The sequence below is a fragment of the Phaethon aethereus genome (assembly GCF_964289735.1).
Source record: "Phaethon aethereus genome assembly, chromosome: 4".
Classification (NCBI taxonomy): domain Eukaryota; kingdom Metazoa; phylum Chordata; class Aves; order Phaethontiformes; family Phaethontidae; genus Phaethon; species Phaethon aethereus.
In genome coordinates, this window is record NC_138578.1 from 17,939,938 (window position 1) to 17,966,157 (window position 26,220).

General features: G+C 42.3%; 2 protein-coding genes across 4 annotated transcripts in view; one reads left to right on the plus strand and one right to left on the minus strand.

The window, feature by feature from the left end:
• Positions 1-26,220, minus strand: part of LRBA (LPS responsive beige-like anchor protein) — a gene marked incomplete at its 3' end in the record, with an annotated part of 428,602 nt that overhangs the window by 162,765 nt on the left and 239,617 nt on the right. For all 3 annotated transcript variants that reach the window (XM_081999652.1, XM_081999651.1, XM_081999650.1), the window contains one exon: positions 25,197-25,333. In XM_081999652.1, coding sequence (XP_081855778.1) covers positions 25,197-25,333 — 137 coding nt within the window. The remainder of the gene's footprint in view (positions 1-25,196; positions 25,334-26,220) is intronic.
• MAB21L2 (mab-21 like 2) lies at positions 18,722-21,277 on the plus strand (the record flags this gene model as incomplete). Its single annotated transcript, XM_081998952.1, has 1 exon — positions 18,722-21,277. The coding sequence occupies exon 1, from the start codon at positions 20,198-20,200 to the stop codon at positions 21,275-21,277; it is 1,080 nt and encodes a 359-aa protein (XP_081855078.1). The 5' UTR covers positions 18,722-20,197.

Consider the following 26,220-nt stretch of genomic DNA (forward strand, 5'->3'; position numbering starts at 1 on the left):
AGAATTCACGCTGGTGTCCACTGAATCCAGCTATGAAACTTATTCAAGAATCCCGGGGGTCCAAATGTGCTTCCCACCACTTTAGTGCATGCCAAAGATTCCTCTTGGTTACTCCAGGTCACTGGAAGGCATTTCTTCAATCTGAAGGTTTCCTTCTATGGATCCAGCTGACTTGCTATAGATGATTTCCTGACACAGTAATACATAGTAATGATTCTCCCTTTTTGCATACCTATGCCTCAAGTCCCAGTCAATCGAGAGACTGTATCCATGAGAGAAAATCTTTCGGGTTTAATCTCTGTGCAAATGGCACCTTCTATTTTATTTCTTCACCTCTATTTTTTATACATGTACCTAACTAATTTTCACTCGGAACATTGTAAAGAAATGCTTTTATTTCTATTTTATCCTAGCCTGCATTGAGTCGAGGATGATTTCAAGATAATAGGATACATCAAGGCATTGCTCTCCCAGGAGCATAATAAATCTGTAAACTAGGGTACTAGGGCACATTAGTGCATGCCTCAATTCTCCTCCATGTTCTCCAGAGTATCCAAAGGGTGACAGAACATGTGTCCAAAAAACTGCAGGGGTTGAAAGCTTGTGTCATAGGGTCAGAAGAAGAAGAAGAATCTTTTAATAACTAGGGCTACTCAGAAGGGCTAACAGGAATGCAGCAAAACATAGGGTGTATATCCAAACACAAAAGATCCTCATTGTCATTTGTAACACAAGATAAATGTAAAAAATATTTTTTATATTCAAACCCTCATGTCTACAAAATGCCTGGGGGAAAAAAGACATTTCCTTTTCAGGTGAAAAACCTGTGCCTCTTCCTACAATCCAGAGGATGCACACCCTTATGAAAAGCAGACTGGAGCGCATCATTTCCACAGCTATTGAAGCAAACATAAATCCAGGTTGCTGCAGTACCGCACTGCCTGGTCAAACATCTGCTATGCCAAACATATCTTGCACTATCGCAAACACCAGGTAACAACATACAGAAAACTATCTCAGGGAGCTCAGCTAGCTGAAAACTGGCTTTCCTAGGGTGGGGGGATTCTTTTTTAAATGGTTCAGCCTGCTGAACTGGCTCACCAGCACGCACGCTGCAGAGCTGGTACAACGGCAGGGTCAGACAGGAAGGGCAGGACCACAGCAGCTCAGAGCAAACTTGCTCTAAGTTACCTGAGGGAGTACGTAGTTATAAGTTGAATTTTACTACCCACACACACAGCATCACACAAACAAAACAGGGGACCCCAAACAGCTTGGTATTGTATAATGTCCCATTTATTTCTTTACAAAGTTTCTGAAAGCTGCAAGAAGTACAGAAAAAACATGCTACAAACTGCCAATTAAAAAAAGAAAAAGCTATAAAAGATCTCCTGTTACTGAGGTTATTCAGTTTATTTAAATGTTCACAATAATAATTAGGAAGATAATCTCTAACGCTACATATTAAGAAACTAATTATGTAATCACATATCTACAAGAGTAAGTCCAGTCATAAGTATGTCAGGGTGTAGAACTTTCACACATTCCAGAATCGTTTTTTTAATTTTCTGTGCACTTCTCCATCATGAGGAATGCTTTTGATGCTATCTATGGAATTGAAAACCGCATAGTAAAGTACATATGCCTTCTTTTTACATGACATGGGAACCTGATATTTAATTATAAAGACTATAAAAGCACAAAGAGTATAACAAAACTTTTAACAACTCTTAAGGCATCCGGAGTATCTTTTTTGTATTGCTGACTAATATTTTAGCCACCGCAAGGTGGAAGTGCAAGTTTAAGGGGCATGGCAGGTTACGCACGGTACATTATTTTTACTGTGCAATCTACAATGCAACCATGCAAATAAAAAATGTTTCCTTTGTGAAATAACCACTGCCCTTTCAGCAGCATTAGGCAAGTAACTTCCAAACAGGCCACGTCACTACTGGAGGGAATCACAGCAGGGAATCAACAAACCATAGAGAGTTTTCCTGGGTGCTATAAAGGAGGAAAACACAAGTCATTTACCAAAAGAAGACCAAACCAGCCTTCTAAGTGGGAGATGACCTGTCTTGAGTTTCTGTGAGTCATCCTAACTTACACACTGAGTTAGTGCAACAACCCATCCATTTTGCATAGGGAATACTGTTGGGTCCAGAAGAAAGGGGATATGCTGGGAAAGATGCATGTGGCCAAAGGCTGCCAAGATGTGCCTCGCCAAGAAAATCACTGTTCCTTCCGAAAAGTAGCCAGGGTCTTCAGTAAGGTCTTTTAGGTACTACTTCAAAATGAAGAATTAAAACAGAATTAAAAGTTCATCCCATGATCCAGAATGTGTCATATATGAATACATACAAGGTTCTTGTATATAGACAATGAGAAAAGACATGCCTTTGTTTTACCTGTGTATGCATAAATAAATTTTATTAAAATCCATGCTAGAATATGTATCATTTGCTCTCAGAAGAAATTTACAGGAGTAAATTCTTTGCAAATTCTTGTCAGATTTGGATAAATGTTTGAGATCCACCCTTGTATTTTTTCACTAGCCTACCTTCCTTCTGTGGTGAAGCATAAATTTTCTTTTAAATATACTGCACAGTAGTAAACACCGCTTGCGAATATAAGATTTACAGCACATTAATAAAATCATATAGGCTCACTGGCCTTAAATATATGAGGCACACAATTTAAGTTTTCATGACTACCTCAAAAGAGACCTAGAGTTGCCATGCAGCATGTTTAAATCTTCGGAGTATTTATACCTACACATCATTCACCTCTTTCCTATTTCTAATTATTTATTTTCTCCAATACAGGACGAACTTCTGAAAGATTAATATTATACATCGGGAGTGATACTTACTTTATTAGTTTAGGGTTAGGGAAAAAAGCAAAACAACACTTACCTGCAAGCAACAAGAAAGCATAGGGTCTTAAGATTTGTCTCACATCAAAGAGAAATAAAAAACATTCAAGGTTAAATATAATACCTAAAAACAGTGAAAGATAGGTAGGAGGCAGAACATCCAAATAATCCAGACTCCAACAAGCAACAGAATAGTATCTGCAAATATCCTGGTGGACACTCTTGAAAAACAAATACCTATGACACAACACAAGTGTTAAAGTGTAGAGATAGTAAAAAATTTCTGAAATAGAAATTTCATTGATACATACATATATTTCTTGATTCACTGTCAGAATTGTGTATCTATCAAATAGCTGTATACCAATTCAAGTAGAAATTGTTCATGATAAATGTTACTTTCTATTAGTCAAACAACACTGTGTGGAGGAAAGGTTTCAAAGTAATTTTAAAAAAGAATAAAATGTTTACATTCTCAAACAAAACAAGCATTTTGATTTAAAAAATGCTTTGGTTTTGACTGTTCAGTTAAATTTTGGAGGTTATTGATCATTGCTTTCTATTATTGTCACCCCCCTCCAAAAGTGCTAGGTGATTGATACTTAAAGCCAAGAGGTCAAAATAAAACAAAATATTTAAATTTACTCTCCTTTTTTTTTTAATACCACTAGTTTGCATATATTTTTTGAAGGTCTGAATTGTCACCTTATTCGAGGGCTAGCGGAAAAAAAACCTCAAAATTGAGATAACAGGAAAATGGTTTCTTTCTGACTCTGCTAGGCTCTTTGTTTTATAGCAATGTATCACAACTCAGTTAAATGAGTTATTGTGGACCTAGGTCAGCACAGGTAAGATTAGAATCCAGACCAAGAGTAACAGGAGGCAAATCTTTAATCCTTTAAAGGTTTCCCCTGCATTGCTGGGGAAATCGCAAATAAGACAAGTCTTCCTTAAATCGGCAACTGAAGATACGCTGTTACAAGGGAAATCTTAGACAAAGACAATCAGACTTTCACCAGCTTTTCCTACACCTGCCTCAAGCATAAGACTAATTAGGGATATATTAGGGATGGATAAGGTAAGTCAGCATATGCTGGTCTGACCAACTCTGTTTTGTAATAGTCATTACAAGCCAGAAAAAGTTAAAGCAGCCACACAGTTGCTCTCACTGGCACTGAATGCTAGGTAAGTTCCCTGCACTGAATTTCTATGATTTTCTATCTCAATTTGTCTCCCAAATCAGAATAACTATTTACTCCTACATCCATAAGCACCAGTCAACATGCATACTCTTAACATGTTGCCTATGGGAAAATCAGCAACAGTTGTAATTCTAGAATCCCTAACATACAGAAAACATCTGAAATCATTAACCAAAAAGTATCTTGGTCAAAAGCTGATAGACATTTTTTATCCACCAAGAGACTGAGGCAGAGAACATTCCCAGCAGCTCGAAGAAATCACATTTCAGGTTTACATTCCAGTGTGGAAGAGCGGAGCAAGCTCACATGTAACAGAAACCGATCCCAGCACAACTCAGGGAAACGGAAGGTTTCCATTCTGCCTGCTATGTAGCAGATGTGGGAAGGGGGGCCACTAAGCAGGTAACTCATCGTTTGCCTTGACTTAATTCAAATGAGAAAATGAAACAGCAGGAAGACTATTCTGAAGAATAGGAAGAAGCAATTTTCCCATGAGTGAAAAATTCTCATGCTCACGTGCTAGCAGAAAACAGAAATTGGCCAAGAAGTTTCTTTAGAAAAAGGCTCTTTCAAAACAAGTTTCCATGAAAATCTCTCTTTCTCAGAGTGCAGGCCATTACACCAGCATAAGATATCTAAATGACAGAAAAAGTATTTCCCTGGGAGATTAAGGAGTAGAAGACAAGAGTAAAATCTATGTAAATCAGCACAGAAATAGAGTTTATAATCAGTCCACAAATCATCACATAGCGTCACTATAATTTGTGGTCGGTAAGAAGACACCAAAAATAGCTAACAAGTTTCAAGATGTAAGCAATCTACAAAATTCTGAATTTATATAGGCGAATCAGTCCTCAAAAAACCCATCTTTGAATTTTGCTGGTTTATGATGCAAATTACACAGTTAGAATAGAACAGCAGCTCTCCAATATCAAATACTAAACACAGTTTACTCTTCCTAAGAAAGTCTTACCTTCCCAAAGACTTTGGAAGCTGCCACAGGAACAGAAGTAGATTAAGCCACTCTCGGCATAAAAAGATGGCTACCAAATACAACTAGCAACTTACATGGTATCTTACATATGTGCACAAATACTCATAGCAACATGAAGATAAAATTAAATCCTTGAGATCCAATGCTCCTCAATTTTAATGTATATAATGTATACGTACACTGAGTATCTACAGCTCCATGGAGTATTTTACTTAGAAGCACAACTTGTGGAACACCAATAATGTGTTCAGATTTGTAGAGGGTAACAAAGTGAAAACAATGGATGACCGAAATCAGCAAAAAGCTGTTCCATGCTGGCATAAATTCATAGGAATTTTACCAATTATTGCATAAGAAAAATGTAGAACTATACACTGAGACCTTCTAAAAAACCCTACAACATAAAAGTTGTTGCTTCATCTTAATACAGATAAATACTTCTTCCAAAAATTCTTATAACATATAGCATATATATAATCCCTATATATATTTAAATCCATTACTTTTAAATAATAACTCTTCAGAAGAATTAAAATTAGTTTTGCACATTTGTACATCATCCAGCAAATTCAGTCCTGACTTCATTGGCACAATCCTGATACAATCATTAAAAAAAAGTGATCGTAATGCAACCTTTCATGCAGTTAAATTAGATAATGTACATAATGCGTTGCATGCTATTGATTCTGAAATGACACTGTGGAAGAGACTCATACTTAGGAGTGCCACACCCGCTAAAAGGTCTTACCCTTAATTATTTACCATAGCCAAAATGTAGTCATTTTTCAGAGGAGTTTACTTATCAACATTCTTTATCTTAACATTATGCTCTGAATTGTATAAAATATTTTCACATTTGCAATATTTAATGCAATATGCTTTGTTGTAAGAGACAAAAGAAAAGGATTCTGATTCTTAGTAAGTCCCTTGCAATATCTTGGAACACTTCCAGAAAAGAAATAATGGAAATTATAAGCTAATTTAGATTTCTAGTGTGTATGGGTTGGTTTGTTTTGGGGATTTTGCGGGGTTTTGTGGTTAGTTTTTTTTTTTCAAATAGACTTAGTTTCATAATTTAATCACATGTCTGAAGACTCTGGATTAATAGAAATTCTTTACTTAGAAATCTATTTGAATCCACATCTAACAGCACTTTGAGGTTTGTTCAGAACAAAAGATGACAAATACTGGAGATGCGGTTGTGATTTCCTCCATTTCAGAACAAGAAAAGCTTAAACATAGTGAATAAAGTGTCAGCTTTTAAGTTTCAATACAGTATGAGGAAAAAAGAAGAAGAAAAGAAAATGTGTTACTTTAAAAAATGTTTCAGAAGAATCATAAACGTGTCAAGTCATCATCCTTTCCATTAAGCAATACAAAAGATCAGTAATGACTTCAGTTTTCGTGTAGGCCAGTCTTTAATTGCCAATTTCTTTGACAACAATGTATTAATTTCAAGTGTGCTTTAAGAAACAACATGTCTTCCTCAGAGATTTTTAAACAGCATAACAGTCTGAAAATGATGCTTTAACTTTGTTCTAAATGTTTTAAGGTTGGGTGGGATTTTTTTTCCCCTTACTTTTCCCCACAGTTTGTTTGCAATTAATTCTTGAAACAATTTTTCTTTGTAGCCTTCTGGAAGGGTTCAGACAAAACGCTAAATTGATTGTAATGTATCGCTAACATCTGTAACGTGTTGCTCATTTTACTCACAAATCCTTCAAACATTTGCACATACGTAAACCAGCTGATCCACAACTGCTTCCAGACCGGGTCTAAACAACTTAGCAAAAACCTACATTCAGAAAAGATTTTTTTTGTGCTGTGCTATTATGCTACAATTAGCTTCAGAAGATCCCATATCATCTGCATTTTAACATTCAGAATTTTGATTTTTTTTTTCTTTTTTACAGCTACATACATTGTCTTCATAAAAAGGAGCTGGTTTAAAATTTTTACTGTGCTAGTCTATACATTGTCAAAAGGCACTGGAACTCCATTTTACATTGCCTGTATGAATTAACCTTCTTACTATAAGAAATTGTCTTTCGGGTACTAACAATGAAGTACCTGTCTTCTTTTATTTACAGATTATAGACTGGTTCAAAATGCAGAGTGCTTCAAAATTAAAACAGATTATCAGGTCTCAAACAAGTTAGTTAAAAAATAAATTACTAGAGTAAGCCTAAATAGATATATGCTTATATTCACAAGTTTTGGATCTTTCGCTTTTATTGTATTCAGCATATTAAAATATAACATGTGCTTTCAATGACTTGGATTAGCAAGATGATCAGAACAACCCTGAAGTATTTTGCATCAGGAATGTGCCATCGACAGTGTTTTTTTATTCAGGTATATTTGATCATTCTTTACACCCATTTAAAAACTCAGGAAAGCCTAGTTCTTAAGACTTTATTTACTAACGCCGTTTATTCTTAAACTGCTTGAAAATAACTTGACAAAGCTGACGTTCCAAACAAAGACCACACTTCCTGCTCTCGTACGGAATCTGGAACACCATCAATGTTTTGTTCAGCTTGCATAAGTCACAACTGATTGGCCACAGTCCCTGTGGGCATGCCATTTCATCCAGACTGGACGGTTCATTAGTCATAATTACTATAACTGTACAGCAGAGACTGCAGTTTTATCTCATCATACATCTTTGATAAAGCTGCTTCTATTTCTGCTTCATCAGCATGTGAAGTTACATTATTTGAGCTTTTATTTTCCAATCTGTGATTAGCATTGGTTGTTCTGCTTATGAAACGTGTACCAAAATCCAAGATAACACACAAAGTAAGGCCACGATGTGACCACCGTTTGAACTTTGTGTTAAAAATCATGCAGCAGTTACTGCTACACAGGAAGAATATTCTGAAATGACAGAGTTGCTAAGAAAATTTAACAAAGAAAATATCAGGAATGCAGTTTGTAAGAGACTAAGACTGTTGGTTTCTAACGCAAACTATGACACATTAGAAAAATCTATCGGTTCGGTATGAAGGTTAGACATGGGAAATTTCTGACAACTGCTGGGTCAGTCAGCATTTTTCATATAGTGTTTGCAGAAAAGTAAATCCTGCAACATAAAGAACCACAGTGAAAAATGACAGCTAAAGCACTGCACTACAGTTAGAAAACAGATGCTAAAACACTTAAAACTAATAACGAATGTGAATGCAATCTTTAACAAAATGCATTTTAAAGATACAAAAGTCACACACTAAGGCATTTCCTTGTCATGGTGCTTGTTGCTGATTTTTACACCTTATTGTGTGGTAAAGGAAACACAAAGACTGGTGGTACCATCTGAGTGTGCAACGTGTACCCATGATAGGCCACATAAACAGTCATAATCGACAGTTACATGCAAGCACTGAGGCTGCAAAAATCCCAGAGTAATTAGTGTTGTCTGAATGCAATGACATCTGTTTTCTCATGGTCCTCTAGACTTGTCAGGCCAATAAGATGTATATGAAAAAATATGACAAGCATTGCAAATGCCCTTCTGAAAGGTCTCACTTTGGGAAAAGCTGAAGAAATGACACATGCCACCTCTTTTCTGCCAATATACCTAACAGCCAAAGCGTCGAGATTTGAAAAGGTCTTCTGAGTCATTTTACATTTGACTATGAAAGGTTTATTCAGAACATAGCACTGTGCTATGGAAAGAATATATCACAGTAGCTTTTGTTCTTTTAAGAAAGCAAGCTTCATTAACAGACGAGGAATAAAATGTGACTCTTTACTTCTGACTAGTGTGCTTACATGTCAGCGCCATCTCCACCTTCTTTTTTAATTAAAGCAGCGCATACTAGGTAGCACATAATACGCGTGTATATCTGTATATATATTTTTTATTATTATTATTTTGCTTGGAGAGTGAAACAAGAACAGTTTTACAGCTGTGCTTTCTGGCATTGCAAAAGCACTGTAGCCTTTTCATCTGAAGACCTGAGCTCTTGTTTTAGGATTCACAGCCTTTTTCCTTAATAGTGCCTATCTCTCTGTTTTTTCTCTGGACTGTAGCATTATGTTTGAGCATGCGGTTTCTCCAAGAAAGACATTAGTCATCATTAACAGAAGCACTGACACCAAGTCTAAGTGCCTCTCCACAATGACCAAGTGGCAATCATCTTTCTCTTACCCTGTCACTGCTGATTAGGGTTTTCTTTCATGAAAATTTAATTTGTCGCCTTTCTGCAGCTCCTTTTTACATTTCTGCAATAACACAACATGCCAGCAACACTAAAAATGCAGTAAAAGATGCTGTACCTGTTTATAAAAAAAGGTAAGATTCAGACTGCATGGCTGTACTTTTTACCTAGTTTAACAGAAAAAAAAGGCTGTGGAAGACATAGTAAATTAGTAGCTGCTGACAGAGGAAAAAACTCCCATTGAATGCCAAAGGCCTCAAACAACCCAGCACACCTTCGATCCAACTGACTGAATTTTTTTTTCCTCTGGAATACAGCTAGCCAGCCCCTCTTCCAAAGCATCATTCAACAGACAATGTAACAATATCTAAATAAATTTTTATAACCGATTAATTTTATAACTGCTTCAAATATTCAGGTACTCAGGTTTTTAGCTTATACAAATATTTATTGCAGGATTTCATAATCCAGTGATAAATTTCAATCTCACTTCTTGAGTCTGTGTCAACATTGCTCTTGCAGTTAAAAGGACAGCCACAAAGAAAATGGCTTTAGCTGCTGCAGGCAAATGAAAAAGTTTCAGTCACGTATGATACTTTGCAGCTATTCAACATACACAGTCTCAGATTCCTGCTCTGTGTAACATTACAAACATTGTTAAACAAGATACCATAGCAATGAGTTATTTTAAGGAAGTTTTTCAAAACATTTACTCTTCTGCTTTATTTCAATTTGTCTAAAGATTTTTTTTTAATTATAAGCATATGTTATTTTGTTAACATCTGTGCACAGCATAAAACCTGACTGAATTCCAACTTCTGAAAAAAATGCAGATAACTTACATCCCTCAAATAAAGTAACATTAGAAAACTTCAGGAGATTCAGATTAAGATACATGAGTTCATTTAACTGATTTTCCATATAAGTATATTTTAAAAAAAAACAACCCAAACTTATTACAATTTTTACGTTCTCCCAATATCTTTCAGAATTTAATTAAGTGTAAAGCTAAAATTTTGATCTACCTGTATTAAATTCAGAAACCACAGCTAGTAAAATCCAAGTAATAAAAACTTTATTCAGCTTCCTAAAGTATTGGTACTCCACTACTGACCCAAAACAGCACTGGTAGTCGGAACAGAAACTGTATTGCTAGCACTTCGGATTTATAAGAAAGCTTCAATATCTTTAAATAGTCTTCATATATGAAATTTAAGAAGAGGAAACTAGGAATTAAAAGTGGATTTTGAATGGCAGACTGTGATTGTTGTACTGCTATGGCAGTATAACCTTGATTAAATGCAGAGCAATACTAAAGTAAAAACAAAACCCTGCCATGGTAACCTAAATTAACTACTGAACCAGACCACGTTTCTACAGAAAGCTGGCGTTTTAAGCTATTCTACTTGATCTCGAGAAAAACTTTGACTTTCTAGAGGGCATAAAATAAAGTTGAGCTCCCCCGGCCGCACATCTGCCACTGTTTTGTTCTCTACGTTCTCCTCGGCTCTTTGCCTGACAAACCAGGAATGCAGATGGCGAGATCCTTGCTCCTCATCCACGTCAAGTTCAAGTACGGAAGTTTAGCTATTTGACTCCCACCCCCACCTCCAAGTCACTTGTCAGTAAAAGGTTGGGCGATTTATTGACCACTGCTGGATGCATACTGTCAGGGCTGAAGGAAATATGAGCGGGGGCTGTCGCTACTGTTCTGGAGCTCATTGATAATGACATACCTGCCTCTGTCACCCATTACCCATACTACAAACTACTTAGACCTAACTGAAAAATCAATAGCCTACTTGCACTGGTTCCTGTGGCTGCCTCCTTTGATTGTCAGCTCCTGTCTAGGGTCAGCACTTACATGAAAGGGGCTGTGACTGCCTGATGCTTTCAGGACAACCTAACGATATGAAACTAGCCAACAGAACAGTAAATTCTGTCCCCCTGCCCTCCTCATCAATTAGGCTTTGACTAGGCTTGCCTGTAGAAACCTGACCTTTTAAGTTTAGGTGAATATGGAACTAGCTGAACACGCCATTGCCCTCAGCACTGAGCCAGGAAATCCACTGACAGGTTAAACAAAACAGAAGGTTGTAACTGTCATAATTTGCATTGCACTTTCACGCCAACAAGGGTGTTATCAGTGGGGGCAAGCCCTGGAACACACAACGCAAGCACCCTAAGTCACTCTCCTCATAAATTTTCAAGTGAAGGGAGATAAAACATAAATTCACAAATGACCGCGCATTTCAAGTCCCACTTTCTTTCAAGTTTGCACTCTGGAAAGCCACAGAGAACATATAAACAATTCCCCTTCGTAGGCGCGTTGGCACTCAGATGCCAGCTGGAATGAACTTCCAGGACAGATGATGAACGGGAAAAAGTTACCTGCCTATGCCTCTTAGGGATTCTCCTATTAACCTTATTCTCCGTTGCATATTTATGTGCACGAATACTAATCATTAATGGAGCATACACCCACACCTGTACTTTGGAGCAGCAGGTAGACATAAATTATTTAAAAAACCCCGGAAAGCCCTAGCTGGCATTTCTGAGTAGCATTCACTCATACATCCTGTATCTTGGAAGTCCATTAGCAACATCTGAATATCCCCGTGACTACAACCAAATAATAAATGTTACATTTTTAATGCATCTGCCCTCCTTCAAAGAGTATTGGCAACCATGAAGCAAAGAACTAAAGCAAGAAATCTCAGATCTAAAGTGAAGGCTGAACTATATCCTAAGGTTGAATACGATAGCTTTAGTAACTATGTATAGATTAAAAAAAAAAACTTAATAGCTGAATGCCTTGCTCCTCCTTCCCACCAAAATAAATAAATAAATAAATAAGATATTAAAACAACAGGAAAATATTTTAAAATTCTCTGATTAGTGCTCCTTTCTTATATATCAATTTTCAAGCAATGATGGTTTTATGTACTTTTATGCTCCTGCTTCCATATACCTACCATCCTCAATATAAGCATTACTGGGAAATATAGATAGCATGTGTGATCAGAACAATTTATACAATTTGAACACTCAAGCTTCTTCATACCATGAAAGGGCTGGCTATCGCTATGAACTACAAATATTATTATTTTTTTGAAACTCTGAGAATGCTAGAAATTTTCAATGCACTTTATTCAGTGCATACGGTTCATGACTATTAATGTAAATATATGCAAACTACTCCTGGAAATTCAGAGCAATAATTTACCTAATGCTTTTTACCCTACAGCTGAACCTTTTTAGCTCCTGCACCCTTAATATGCTTCTCACACAAAAGCATGCAGTGCCAGATATAAGAATGAGCTCTTACGTAAATAAGTGATAGGAAAACTGCTGCTGTTTGACTTTCAAAGTTTAAGATCCGGTTCCAAACCCCTAGATACTCTTGTAAGCTTTTCTTCTGAACGCCGCCTCAATACATGCCAGTCAGTGCATTTAGCTTATTTCAAATGTTCTTTTAGAAATCGGTATTGAGAAAGGAAAACAACTGAATTACAAAAAGACAAAAACTTTTTTCATTAAAGCATCAGATAATATGTTATACCGCAATAAAGTTTGTTAGATTGTAACACTCCGTTGTTCTGAATATACAGGAAACAGAACAAATGCAGAGAAGACTCGTTGAAAATAAATGCACAGTACTGTGTTAAAGCACTTTTAAATAAACAGAACAGCAGTTCGAATTAATATTGTACTCCAAACAAACTACAGAGCAAACACTAGTTAAAAATGGTAGACCTAATTGAGTCTGGATGGACCCCTTTACAGACCTAATGCAATGATTAACTATGCATCTGGTAGCATGTCAAGTCCTTTTTGTGTGCCTATCTGATAGTGAAGTGAAAGGGCATGGACAGTGTCCAGTCCCAGCAAGCAAATCATTTGGAAGCAGTCATAGCCATAGATCAAAGATTTTTCACTCTATCCAAAGTCTATTTAAACCCACCAACCCAGCCCCTTGTTGCAGACAAAACCAGTTAGAAAATAAGAAAGACTCCTTGGGATCCAAAGATAATAAAGGAAGATAGAAGTAGAAAATGAAGAAAAGAAACAGACTGGCAGAACCTTGATTTCCATAGGCCAAGACAGCTGTTTTACATCCTAGTTTTATTTCAGATGGTTAAAGAAAAGGAACAATTTCCATCCCTTAGATCACCAAATATTATTTCAATTAAACTATGCAGATGGCTTCTATACATTATTTGAGTCGATACAGTTTTCCCCTTTCCGGCTACAGGAGATGGTACCTTGAAATATTTTGCATACAGGTTTTACCTAATTCATAAGAAAACTAAAAAGCGAGGAGCATATTATCATGAATAAGTTCTTTTGAAATAAGATATGCACAGCAAGATATAAAATAGGAATAGCTATGATTTGATTCTCTCATTAGAAGTAGCAACAAAACCCCTGCAATGATTTTATAACTAGTAATACACTGCTTTTATGTCAACATAGTACTTTCAAAGGATAAAAATTTAATACTATTGAGTACAATATGCAGAAAAGTAGAGGGCTCTGTGTGCCTCTAAACTGTATTATAGTTGAATGAGGGAAAAATTAGAAGACTGTTCAAACAGGTAACTTTTTTTTTTTAATTAAATAAAAATCACATGCCTTTTCTACCGGATCCAAAGTCAAAACAAAATCATCTTAAAATACAGGGAGGAGAGAGCGAGCGATTCAATATATTACATACTGGTCACCAGTGCGATTGGAGGAGATTGAGCCCCCTCTGCTCCCTCCTCCAACAACACCCCTTCCCTGTATAAATTGCACTCATAGAAACTCTCTGAAAGGTTGCAACCTGTACAATGGTTGGTGAGGAGCAGGCGATTTCACATTGCTGTATGTGGTATTTGAGAAAGTACTTTTCAAAATGTAAGCATATAAATGAGAAGCTTTCATTTCTGGAGCTAGAAACTGACATTTTTAAAGGGTATAGTTTAGAGAATTCTAGCTTAACTTATAAATGTGTTTCATCTTGGCCAGCTGGATGAAGTTTTTGATCTTTAAAATACTCTTCTAACCAATAAAACCATGCAGGCTATTGTTTGTTGGCATGATTATTTCCGCATATGCACAGATATGTGAACATCTAACACAATAAACATAGCAATCATCACACAGCTACTGACAAAAAGAAAAGTCATGGCCAAACGTCTGCAAATTGGTATAATTTTTTTTTATTTCCAGAACTTCAACTTTGCTTAGAATACCTTCGTAATTTTCATATTTTTAAAAGAAGTGATGATTTAGCCTCACAGCATTTTTAAGAACCAGACAAGACATTATGTCTCTCTGTAGCTCACCTCACATTTTTCTCAAGCAAGTAACTGTTATTGCATTCAACTGGAAGTCAAGTTGACAAAATCCTGCCATGTTACATGCTCTCATACTTGTAAAAATACATGTTATTAATGTAATTAATCAGTTATTGTAAATAAAGACCAGCCAACACACATGAATTTGGCTATTTCTACTGAATAGAATAGCATGCACCTACCCCAACTGCATCCAAGCAAAACAAAAGGCCCACAAGAAGTTTTAACAACAAGAAAATGCTATAAAAGCACTAGAAATGCTGTTTTCTAGTGCACGTGTCTGATTTTCCCTGATTATCAACTTACTGAAGGCAAATTTAGGAAACAGTATTTAGTATCCAAAGCAATCCTACAGCTAAAAGAAGTCACCATTAGTCATCATGAGAAAAGAGAAGACGCTACCTTTAATACAAGATTCAAAGCATTAGAGAAAGCCTTCAGCTGCAGGTTGCTCGCGGTTAAACATGAGAATATGAACACGTTCGCATTTTAAGACTGAATACGAAAGCAAAAATGAGGTACTTATAGCTGGAACCCTCCCCTTTCCCGCTGCAGAAACGAAAGCTAGGGGAGGCTTAGAAACATGGATAAATTATTTAATTACCATACCACTCAATCTTCATGGAAAAAAGTACAAGATTTATGCAACACTCTTAACTGATGAGATGCATTAATGACACGTGTAGAAATGAAACCATCTTTTCTCCCTCAGTGTGTGCTAGTGACTAACTTCATAAACACAGTTCTTAGAACAGATCAGCAGATAGTAAAGCTGAGACATGACTTTCGAGAAAAGGTACACACTGTATACTATTGAATGTAAACAGAATTTTACCTGTCAAACCCACAGCAGCATTTACTGTAACTGTTAACCCGGTTTTGCTGTGGAGGAACGCAACGTGCATTACTGAATCATTTCTTTTCAAGCCCATACATTCCCTGCAGCAGTTCAAGCTCCATCAGCAGTGCAGGAATGTATGAAAATGACAGGCAAAGGGCACTAGCTCTTTTCCCATACTGTTCTTCTATAAATGGAAACAGAGTCCTACAAAGCACTTAAAGCTCAGAACGTCTGAAGACTGATCTCCAGGAAAAAAATATTATGATGTTAGGTTCCACGAGCAGATTAATTATTCTGTTTTCCACAAAACTGTTTTCCTTAAATGAAAGGACAGAGAGAGGACCAACTACTAGAAAATAACTGAATGCTAGCTAGGTCTCATCTACAAAGCTGCCATGAACAAAGTGTATACATGCACATAGATATTTCATAAGCTTTTCATAAAAATACTTCTTATCCCTTTTGGGAGCACCTGCTCCTGCATTCACTTTTCCCTCTCAGCGAGGGAAGAGGGAAAGGAAAAGGGCAGATTTGGCAGAAATCCTTTAATAGCCTCAAGTCAATTTGATTAAACTTTGATTTGCCTTAAAAATCACACCTTGTATCAGTAGCGTGTTATAGAAACTTTAAAATACGCCGTTCAGAATAAAAAAAAGCTCTGAAATATGTAACGTATGCCCCTTTGCTAAGCTGCTTAGGCAAGCAAACGCAAGTATGCTGCATCATAACACGCTAAGAAACTTGCATGTTTCTTGCTAAAACTCTGCGTTGTTTTCCAGTTTTCTTCTGTCGTCGCTTTTTAAGGGTTAACACAAACACGTAGCATTCTCTCTAAAAAAAATGAAGAAGAAGAAGAAAGAAAAATCTTTGCAGGTTTAACAGCAGCCCTTCGCTGCTGCTTTGTCACCCTTGGCGAGAAGAAGATACGGTTGCACGTCCCACGTACCCACGCCCGGACTTCGAGCGGAGCGAGCCCCGCCGCACCGCGGGAGGGGGCGGAGGTGCCCGCGCCGGAGCAAACGCTCCGCACGCCGCGTCCCCTTCCCCGTGTCTTCCCACAGCAGCCCCGGCTAACGGAACGCTATTGCTCCAGGCAGCGGCATGCTGATGTTGGCACTGCTTAAACCAAACAAACACGATGTTTAACAGTCAAATAAAATGTCCCGCAGCCTCCCTAATGAATTTGTCAAGGACCATCAGATCACCCCCGCCCCTGCCTCATTAACTCAAGTATGATGAGACGGATTATAACGAGAGAATACAGATCAATCGGTCTGAAGACTTCAAGTGGCTTTTAGCCCTGAGAGTTTCCCTCTCTGCGGCGCACACACACACGCACACGGTCTTTTTAATGGAATACAGTATCTCCTGCTGCTGGAGCGGCTGCCACTCCGTTGCATACACCACCAAGCTGTTGCTGACGGACTTCTACGCTAGCGTACATAAAAGCAGAGGTGACAAGGGCTCTTCAATTATAGCCTCCTCGGATACTGTTCCCCCTTCAATTATTCATTCCCGGCGAGAGCAAATTCCGCCACAGACGAAGCTGGTCTTAATGCATTGCGGCCACAAACGCCCAGGCACAGGAGAGAAGGGTTTCACGTGCGTTATTTGCTGGAAGTGTTTAAGTTTATTGCTCAAATGATGTTTCTAATTAGCGCCGGGGCAATAAATTAAAGTCGGCTTTTGTTTAGCTGATTTATTATTTACTAGAGCTTCAACCTCAGACAGGAAAATTGGTAATGAATTGGCTTAAATCTGAACACTAGTAACGCTGCACCATCAGTCACCTTAGCGGGGGGTTGGGAGGGGAATCGCCCGCTCCTTCGGCTTTTACCCTGGAAAACATGAAAGCGCGTTTCCCCCCACCCTTGCCCGGGCCGCCTGAGGGCTCCGGCATCTCCTCCGCGCCCCAGCCGCGGGAAACCCCCGGGCTGCCCGCCCTCTGCGGGAGGCGAAGCCCCGCGGAGCTCTCCCTGCCTAGAGGGTCGGTGTGCAGATCCCCTCGCCAGACCGGGGAGAAGTGCCAGCCCGGCTGCGGGAAGGCAGACCGGCTGCGAGTACGCTCCGGGAGCTTCATCAGGGCCGTGTGAAAGGGACCCCCAGCCCTAACTGACTCATCCCCTTGCCGGAGGGCACCTGGCGACGAGGCGCAAGGACCTCCGCGGCTCCGCCCGGCCGAGCCCCGAAGAGCCGCTCCGCGCAGGCGAAGCGCCAGGACGCCCGTCTGGCGCTGCCGCCCGCGCCCGGGCCGCACCGGCGGAGCCTTGTGACCGCCTCCCAGCCGCGGCCCTAGGGAGGGGGCTGGCCCGCGGACATAGACCCGCGCCCCGAGGCGGGGAGCCCCGCTCCAGCCCGCGCACCCCGAGGACACCTATGGACCTTTACGGGCCAGCCCCTCTCCCCCACCCCTTTGAAGCTGCTCTCCTCGGAGCCTTCCCTGCGCTCGTCTCCCTCCTGACGGGGCCGGACCCAGCGGGGACACCTGACACAGAGCATCGGGCCCCGCCAAGCGTGGGGTAGGCGCGACAACCCCCGCCACCCGCGGAGCGGCATAGCGGGGAGCAAGGAGCCGGTCCTCTCCGCGAGGAGAACTGAGCCCCACCGGCGCCGGGCACGTCCGTACTTACTTCTTCCAGCGCGCAGCGGTACGGTCGGCCCGAGACATGTTTCTAATTTAAACGCACACGGAAAACAGACGGCGATACTTTCTTTATTAAAATCACCCAGCTGCAGCGAAAGGAGGCAAGGAAAAGAAAGCGAGCCCAGCCGCTGCGAGCCGGCCCAGCCGAGGGAAGCTCCGCAAGGAACTGCGCCCCGCAGGACTCGGCCCGCCCGGCGGTGCCCGCTGCGGGGCCGCACGGCCCCGGGGAGGGCCAAGCCGCTGCGGGAACACGCACCCTCGGCCCGAGCACAAGACGATTTGGAAATTGTCTTCCCGCCAGCCTAAGTTTCTGCAGGAGACGCGCTTCTTGTCGTTTTGCAGCAGGTAACTGCCCGGGGCTCACTGCAGTGCGGGTGAGCCGCTCCTTCCGAACTGACACACAACGTAACCACACTTTTAGGTCCAAATCGTTCAATATTCTTATTAATACAAACTTGCATAAAATATCGTTTCCTTTCGAATAACTCAATCCTAGCTTTAGGAGGATGAACGGAACTTTATGGCACGAGATTTATCTAAATTAACGTGACTACGGCACTGACTGAGGGCAGTAAAACAAGGTGGGCAATTCTGCTCCAGTGACGGTCTCACTTTCACTCGCTGCAGCCCGGCGTGAGCGAAAGAAGATTTATGCCTGCGGCGAAGCACCGGCACGCCTCTCTCCCCTGCCCCTCACACACCGGCACTGCCGCCGGGTCTCCTCGCAGCAAGCGGAGGGAACAGCGAGCTCCCCTCGTCCTTCACCCGGCCGCCGCGGCCAAGCGGCGACTTTTTCCCACCCCGAGCGGGGTGGCGGGAGGTTGACAGCCCCGCGCGTCCGCAGCCCTCCCGGCCCGGCTCTAGCGCCGGTCAACCGCAGCGCGGAACGGACGGGCTGCCGCTGCCCCGGCGCCGCCGCCGGGGAGGAGGCGGGAGGGAGCGCGCGGGCGCGTGTGCGCGCCCTCGCGCCAGCCGTGGCCGCCGCCCGCCGCGATTGGCCGCACCGCTGACAGCTCGGCGGCGATTGTAGGAGGCGGGGCTCCGCCCCCCGCCCGGGCCCCGGCCCCATTCATAAACTAGAGGGCCCGCCGGCACCGCCGGAGAGCGACGGGCACACGGCGGCGGCGGCGGCGGAGAGGCGCGGAAAGTGAGAGCCTCGGCGCGCACTGCCAGGGGTGGGGAGGGGGAGGAGAAGCCATCCCGGGCACAGCAGCTACGCCCTCCTCCCGCTCAGGATAAAACACAGTCTGTGCAAAGAAAAGAAAAAAAAAAAAAAACAACCAAAACCAACCTATAGATTTCTCTCAAATCAATCTATATAGAGCTGCAGGACAGGAATGAGAGATCACAGATCAAGTGCACACGTCTGCGCGTAAAGATAGAGAAAGCCACAGAGCCGGGCTCAGACAACGCCTCCAGCAGGAAAAGGGAAATCAGCAACACCCCCTGACAGGCCGACAGCGCGGCCGCCAAACTCATGCACATCTCTGGCGGTGCCACGGACTGAGAAAGAGAGGCAGGCAGGCAGGCAGGCAGACAGACAGAGTTCACTCTTCCGTTCTGGGCATTGCTCGCATTCTTCTCCTCCTCCTCTCGTATCGTGTGCGGTTTTAAACTTCGCCGCCGACCGGCTTTGCTGCGGGGACCTTCTGCGAGTGCTGGGGAAGTTTGTTTGGGGTTTTTTTTGTTGTTGTTTTTTGGGGTTTTTTTCATGAACTACTGAAACAGCATTTTTGTCGCTGCGCGGGGGGGTGGGCGCCTGAGCGCAGAGGCCGCGCAGACCTCCCTGCCCCCACCGCCTTCCAAAACTTTGCGTTCCGGGAGCCCGCGGGGGCTGCCCGCCGCACCGGCACCAGCACCGCCGCCCAGCCCGCACCGTCCTCCTCGCCGGGGCAGTGCCTGGCGTCGCTCCTTTGTGCTTCCTCGTCCTCGCCGGTTTTGGTTTGAGGTTTGGTTTTTTTGTTTGTTTGTTTGTTTTTTTTAATCGCTGGCGCGCCGCTGCCGCCTTCTTCCCAGAGGGGGTAGGGGGTCTGCGATTTGGCCGGTGCCCTCCGCAAAGCTGCAGCCACCGCTAAAGCATTGGATCCCTCAACGTACTGCGAGAGCCCGGTGTACAGCCCGGACCTGTGCCCCAACATGATCGCCGCGCAGGCCAAGCTGGTCTACCAGCTCAACAAATACTACACGGAGCGCTGCCAGGCGCGCAAGGCGGCCATCGCCAAGACCATCCGGGAGGTGTGCAAGGTCGTGTCGGACGTGCTGAAGGAGGTGGAGGTGCAGGAGCCGCGCTTCATCAGCTCCCTGAGCGAGATCGACGCCCGCTACGAGGGGCTGGAGGTGATCTCGCCCACCGAGTTTGAGGTGGTGCTCTACCTCAACCAGATGGGCGTCTTCAACTTCGTGGACGACGGCTCCCTGCCGGGCTGCGCCGTGCTCAAGCTGAGCGACGGCCGCAAGCGCAGCATGTCCCTCTGGGTGGAGTTCATCACCGCCTCGGGCTACCTGTCCGCCCGCAAGATCCGCTCCCGTTTCCAGACGCTGGTGGCCCAGGCCGTGGACAAGTGCAGCTACCGGGACGTGGTGAAGATGATCGCGGACACCAGCGAGGTGAAGCTCCGCATCCGGGAGCGGTACGTGGTGCAGATCACGCCCGCCTTCAAGTGCACGGGGATCTGGCCCCGCAGCGCGGCGCAGTGGCCCATGCCCCACATCCCCTGGCCCGGCCCCAACCGGGTGGCGGAGGTGAAGGCGGAGGGCTTCAACCTGCTCTCCAAGGAGTGCTACTCGCTGACGGGCAAGCAGAGCTCAGCCGAGAGCGATGCCTGGGTGCTGCAGTTCGGCGAGGCCGAGAACCGGCTGCTGATGGGCGGCTGCCGGAACAAGTGCCTCTCGGTCCTGAAGACGCTGCGCGACCGGCACCTGGAGCTGCCCGGGCAGCCCCTCAACAACTACCACATGAAGACGCTGCTGCTGTACGAGTGCGAGAAGCACCCGCGGGAGACCGACTGGGACGAGGCGTGCCTGGGCGACCGGCTGAACGGCATCCTCCTGCAGCTCATCTCCTGCCTGCAGTGCCGGCGCTGCCCTCACTACTTCCTGCCCAACCTAGACCTCTTTCAGGGCAAACCCCACTCGGCCCTGGAAAGCGCTGCCAAACAGACCTGGAGGCTAGCCAGAGAAATCCTCACCAATCCCAAAAGCCTCGACAAGCTATAGGGTTAGCACCCCCGCGCACAAAAGTTGCCGTCCGTAAACAACGACAGCGCCTAAAAACTTTTTATTTAACGCAAACGACGACGGAAAGAGGCGGCGAAAGAAACGCGGCCCCGCCACCCCCCACCCACCTGCAGCTCGGCCCTTAAAACACTTGCAGACGGTTTTCCCGGCGCAAACTCTCGCCGCCTTGCACGGAAGAAAGGAAGAGCCTCTCCTCCTGCCTTCCACTGTGAATTTTTTAAAAGTCACAAAAAGAAGCAATCGGACTTTTGCAACTTCAAAGCGAAACCCGAAAGGTACATTTTCCAATCCATGTATAGTCCTTTTCTTATTCTCTCTTGTTTGCCTGAATGTTGTCACCAAGTGAAAAATTATTTAACTATATGTACAAATCTCCCTTTAAAAAAGTTTTACTGATGTTAAATGTATTTCGGTGCCAAGGTCAGATTATGTGCCCCACAACTGACTTGTTGCAAATAGTAATAAAAATATTACTTTAACTTTACGCTGACTTTTTTTTTTTGTGAATTCATCTTAAGTTCAGGCAAGTAGATTCCTTCTGAACTTCGGAAGTAAAATTTTTGAAAGAAACGGAAAAACGAGATGGAAAAAGATAGTCTAAATGCAACACCTAGCCGAAGCCTTAGCTGGGCATATTAACTGATGTTTTCTAAACTTCCATCTAGTTTCTATACAAATAGTGCACTTAAAAAAACCTTATACATTCCGCAGTTCAGCGTATGACAACATCTGCTGTATTTCCGTAACTTTAAGCTTCCCCGCTAAATCTTGGGAATATATGGAGCGTCGCACAGCAGTTCGCCAGAATTCAGACAGAACTAGAGCATGCCGATTCCTACCCTACGGTCGTCACCTTTTATTTTCTTCCTTACAGTTTTCTGTCTTTTTTTCTTCCTTTCTTTCTTTCCTTCCCCGGTAAATCTCAAGCGCTTGTATGTTTTTTTAAACATTCATCGCTATTTGCTTTCACTTCCCGGAGCGAAGGCGCTATCCATTTGACTTTAACACGAAGGAAGTATAGATCTACCCTGAATAATTAATGCACTTTAGAGCAAACCGGTCGATATTTTTTTTAAACAAACATTTGTTTCCCGGATTTTTAAGTACAGCATAAAACCGTACCACAGCGTAACCCGACGAGCAGATGAGCAACCGGTGAGGAAAGGTCCCTATCCTCCCGCAGACACCGCCCAGCTCCCTCTCCCAAAGCTAAGCTCTGCCCGGGGCCTCGTATTTCGTGCCGTTGCGATTTGGCTTTGAGTTCGCTTCGCTCGGGACGACGTAGAAATATTTGCAGGATTTTTATATCGGGAACGCATTTCTAAACTTTTTTAAAAAAACAAAACAAACAAAACCCCAAACCACGTTAGCGTTATCTCCTCGAGCCGCCCGAAAGATTTCAAAGCCGGCTCGGAGCATTTCGAGCAAGTTTTCGTGTCCGGGGGGGGGGGGGGGGGGGGGAAGAGAGGGAGATAAAAATGTAAAAATGTAAGTTCTTGCCCCCAAGGAGTACTTCCGTTTCTTCGTGGACGGATCCGGAAAGAAACAGCCATTCACATTTGAGTTGCTTTTTGTCTTTTAAGTTAAAAACGAAGTTACCGAGCCCGAGAGCAGCCTGGGCCATGAACTGCCCGCCAAGCCGCGGCGGCGCCGCGGGCCCCCGGGTCCGGCCAGAGAGAGCGGGGCCGCTTTACCGTCGGCCTCTGCCAGCCCGGGGATTAAAACAACCCGGGGATTAAAGAAACCCGGGGATTAAAGCAGCCCGGGGGTGTTTCACCAGCCCCTTTGCAGGGGGGTCCCCGGCGCACCTGGCGCGGCGGGGCCGCCCTCCCCTTCCGAAAGCGGCCCGGAGCACGAGTGGAAACCGCGAGGTGACCGCTGCCGCGCCGAGCTCTGCGGCAGGTTTTCCTCCAGGAACTTGTCACAATGTTTTCTTTTCGGTAGTTTAGACAAATATACAAGGAACTTGCATTTATCAAACAGATGAAGCCTCATTAATTAAACAGGCCTTACGACCTATGGCAGATTAGGTGGTTGGTTTTTTGTTGTGTGTTTTTTTTTTTCCATCGGCCATTCTCCGCAGCAGCTCTAGTCACCGCTATAAAGGTGCAGTAACTTAAGAGGAGGGTGGGGCAGGGAGACGTTAATGCTTGAAAGCAAGCTGCGTGGTAAGGTGCTTTGTTTTTTAAAATAAAAATACTCAGATTTTATTTTTAGCCTCCCCCCATACTCACAAGAGACATTTTGTAATGTCCTTCCCCCCGTTCCTTTTAAGACCTCCAGGTAAAGTAGCATGTACAAGTAGAATGTAAGAGGTGTAGCCTGTATTTCACGTAACCACCCCTCCTTTTATAGGAATCCAAATAAAATCTCCCAGATACAGAATTAAAGATACAGTCAAATCAAACCAGAATGCCTACTCGCAGTTAAGAAAACAACCGCTGCCAAATACTCGAAAAAGAGGAGAAAGCAAGCTGAATATATGTTGTATGTCAGTGTCCTCATAAAACATGTAACGGGAATGGTAAGAATTAGTAACTGTACTCAAACGTCCTGTGTGCTAAACATGGGAAACAAAAATGCTGAATAATGCAGACCTGTAAGACTCTTCTCATGCAATTACAATACAGAGTAGAACATTTTTAGATGGAAAATGTGATATAGTACTATATCAAACTGTCTTTACATTTTACACTTATATCCTTTTTACCATTAAATTTTTTATTAAAAAAAAAAAACCACACTATGGAAAGATTAAGCACTTCAAAATTTTAAGAGCCATCTCATACTTGAAATAATTTCAAAAATATTTCTAAAATCCTTCAGGACCAAAAGAAGAGTAAGTCTCATTCACGGTATCACATAATAATCACAATTCTAGTTAATTGCTTATATTGAATTCTAGTTCTAAGAGTTTGAGAGCATTGTTTTCCCAAATAAATGTATTCCTTGATAGGATTTGATAATCCTAGCTTTCAGACTCACTGATGCCATTTTTAATACAGACCAGAGCAATTTACTCAATAGGAACAAAGAACTGAACTGGCGCTTAACACACAAGGTATTCTCTACAGGCAAGCAGAAAACCACTACTTCTTCCAGTGACTTTTTTCCCCTTTCAGAAATAAATTACTACCTTGTTTAATATCAAGCAGATACTAAAAAAAAAACAGCCATCACTGTGGTTAAATTGGGATGCGAGAGTATTTACCAATCATGTCATACTTGTGAAATGTTGCTGTAATACTGCAGAAAACATTCAAGTTCAACCTTAGTAAGCTAATAGCACAATATACTGCATTTGAAATAGGAATTTTACTGAAGGTTACTAATTTTAAACAAAAGACATCAAGTAACTCTGAGCAAATAAAGTTTGTGGAAATTAGCAAGTCAGTTCAGAAACGTATTTTAAGAGGGCAATTATGTTTTCTGCTTAGGTACAATAAATAATAACAGGCCCTGTAAAATCTGTTACAGAATAATACGATACAGAAGCACTGAAAACTTAACAAGTGTAGGAAGTTTAGCACTATGTTACACTGGCATTATATAAAAATAGGAAAGTAAAACAAAGCATTGGGGCTAAAAGCCTCGTTGAACTTTCCAGTATTCACATAGGCCTGTGATTCAAGATGTCTTTATTTAAGATGCCTCCCTGGAGCTTTAGTCGCAGCAAGCTAATTAACATTCAAGTAGGGTCGAATTGTGGGAGGGGGAGAAAAAGGAGAAGGAAAGGAGGTGTCACCTACGTGAAGTTCAGCAACATATATGGTCAGTTGCAAACTTATTAAAGCAGGAACACCACGGACCAATAGAGGTAAAGAAAGTCGAATGAAGAATTAAAGGTCTTGGGTAATTTGTCATCATCTCTCAGAGCTCAGGGTCAATGATCTCTTACCTTCGGGTCGATTTTCTTAAAACTGGGATCTTCTTCATCCACCTCAAAGTAGAGCTCAGAAAGAGTGATGGAAAGAGTGCCTCTCACTACCACTGAGGGTGCCACAAGCTGAGCTGGTGTGCTTAGGGCAACGGGACCTGCCAAAGAGTGAAAACACCAACAATATTCAAAACAGGAAAGAGCGTGAGTGCAAATCATTTGCTTTTCAAGCCTAGAGCATTAAAATAAATAAAGCAAAAAGCATAGCTCTTCCTTAAAAAGAAAAACTCTTTTTACCCTGGAAAAGAACATATGCAATAGATTTGCAGTGTCTCTGTGCTGCCGAACACTGAAGCAGCTACAATTGCAAACTCATGCATACGTTATACGTGCCAGAGCTGGCTTTAGCATGGCAGTATATACTTTTTCCTCAGAGGCATTTTCTTTTCGAGAAACTTCAAGAGTTGCATACCTTCTGTTATATGCAATATAGAGTGCACACACAAACACTTGAAATCTTACTGTCAGATGTGTTCTTTAGGTACTGGAGAGTTTCGATAGCTTTCCACAAAGATGAACATAGCAGTCAAGGCTCAAAGTTGTCTAACTGTAAAGTGTTCCCTCATGGATGCTAGAAATCTATTGTTAAGGTTACAAAGTGTTACAGAGCCTAAAGTAAAATGTTTTAAAGATGCTTTTGATTCCATGTTAAATATTATTCAAGGATTCCATACAGTGTTAGTGTAGCTCGGGGACTGTGGGAGTAAACAGCTGGAGGGTTGGTTTCCAACTGAATGAATTTTTATTGGAATAATCACATCTCCACAGGGCTTATCACAGGGACAAATCAGACTACTACTGAAAACAATAGGTTCAGCATAGATCTGACAGTGCAGAACCTATTATATAAACTAACACATACAGAAAGAAAACAGGTTAGGTTTGTCATCCAGCTGATTAAGAGGTAAGGAAATGAAGTTACTTGACTGCAGGATTATCTGACTTCTGTAAAACAGCGGAAGATATGAAAGTGACATAGACAATT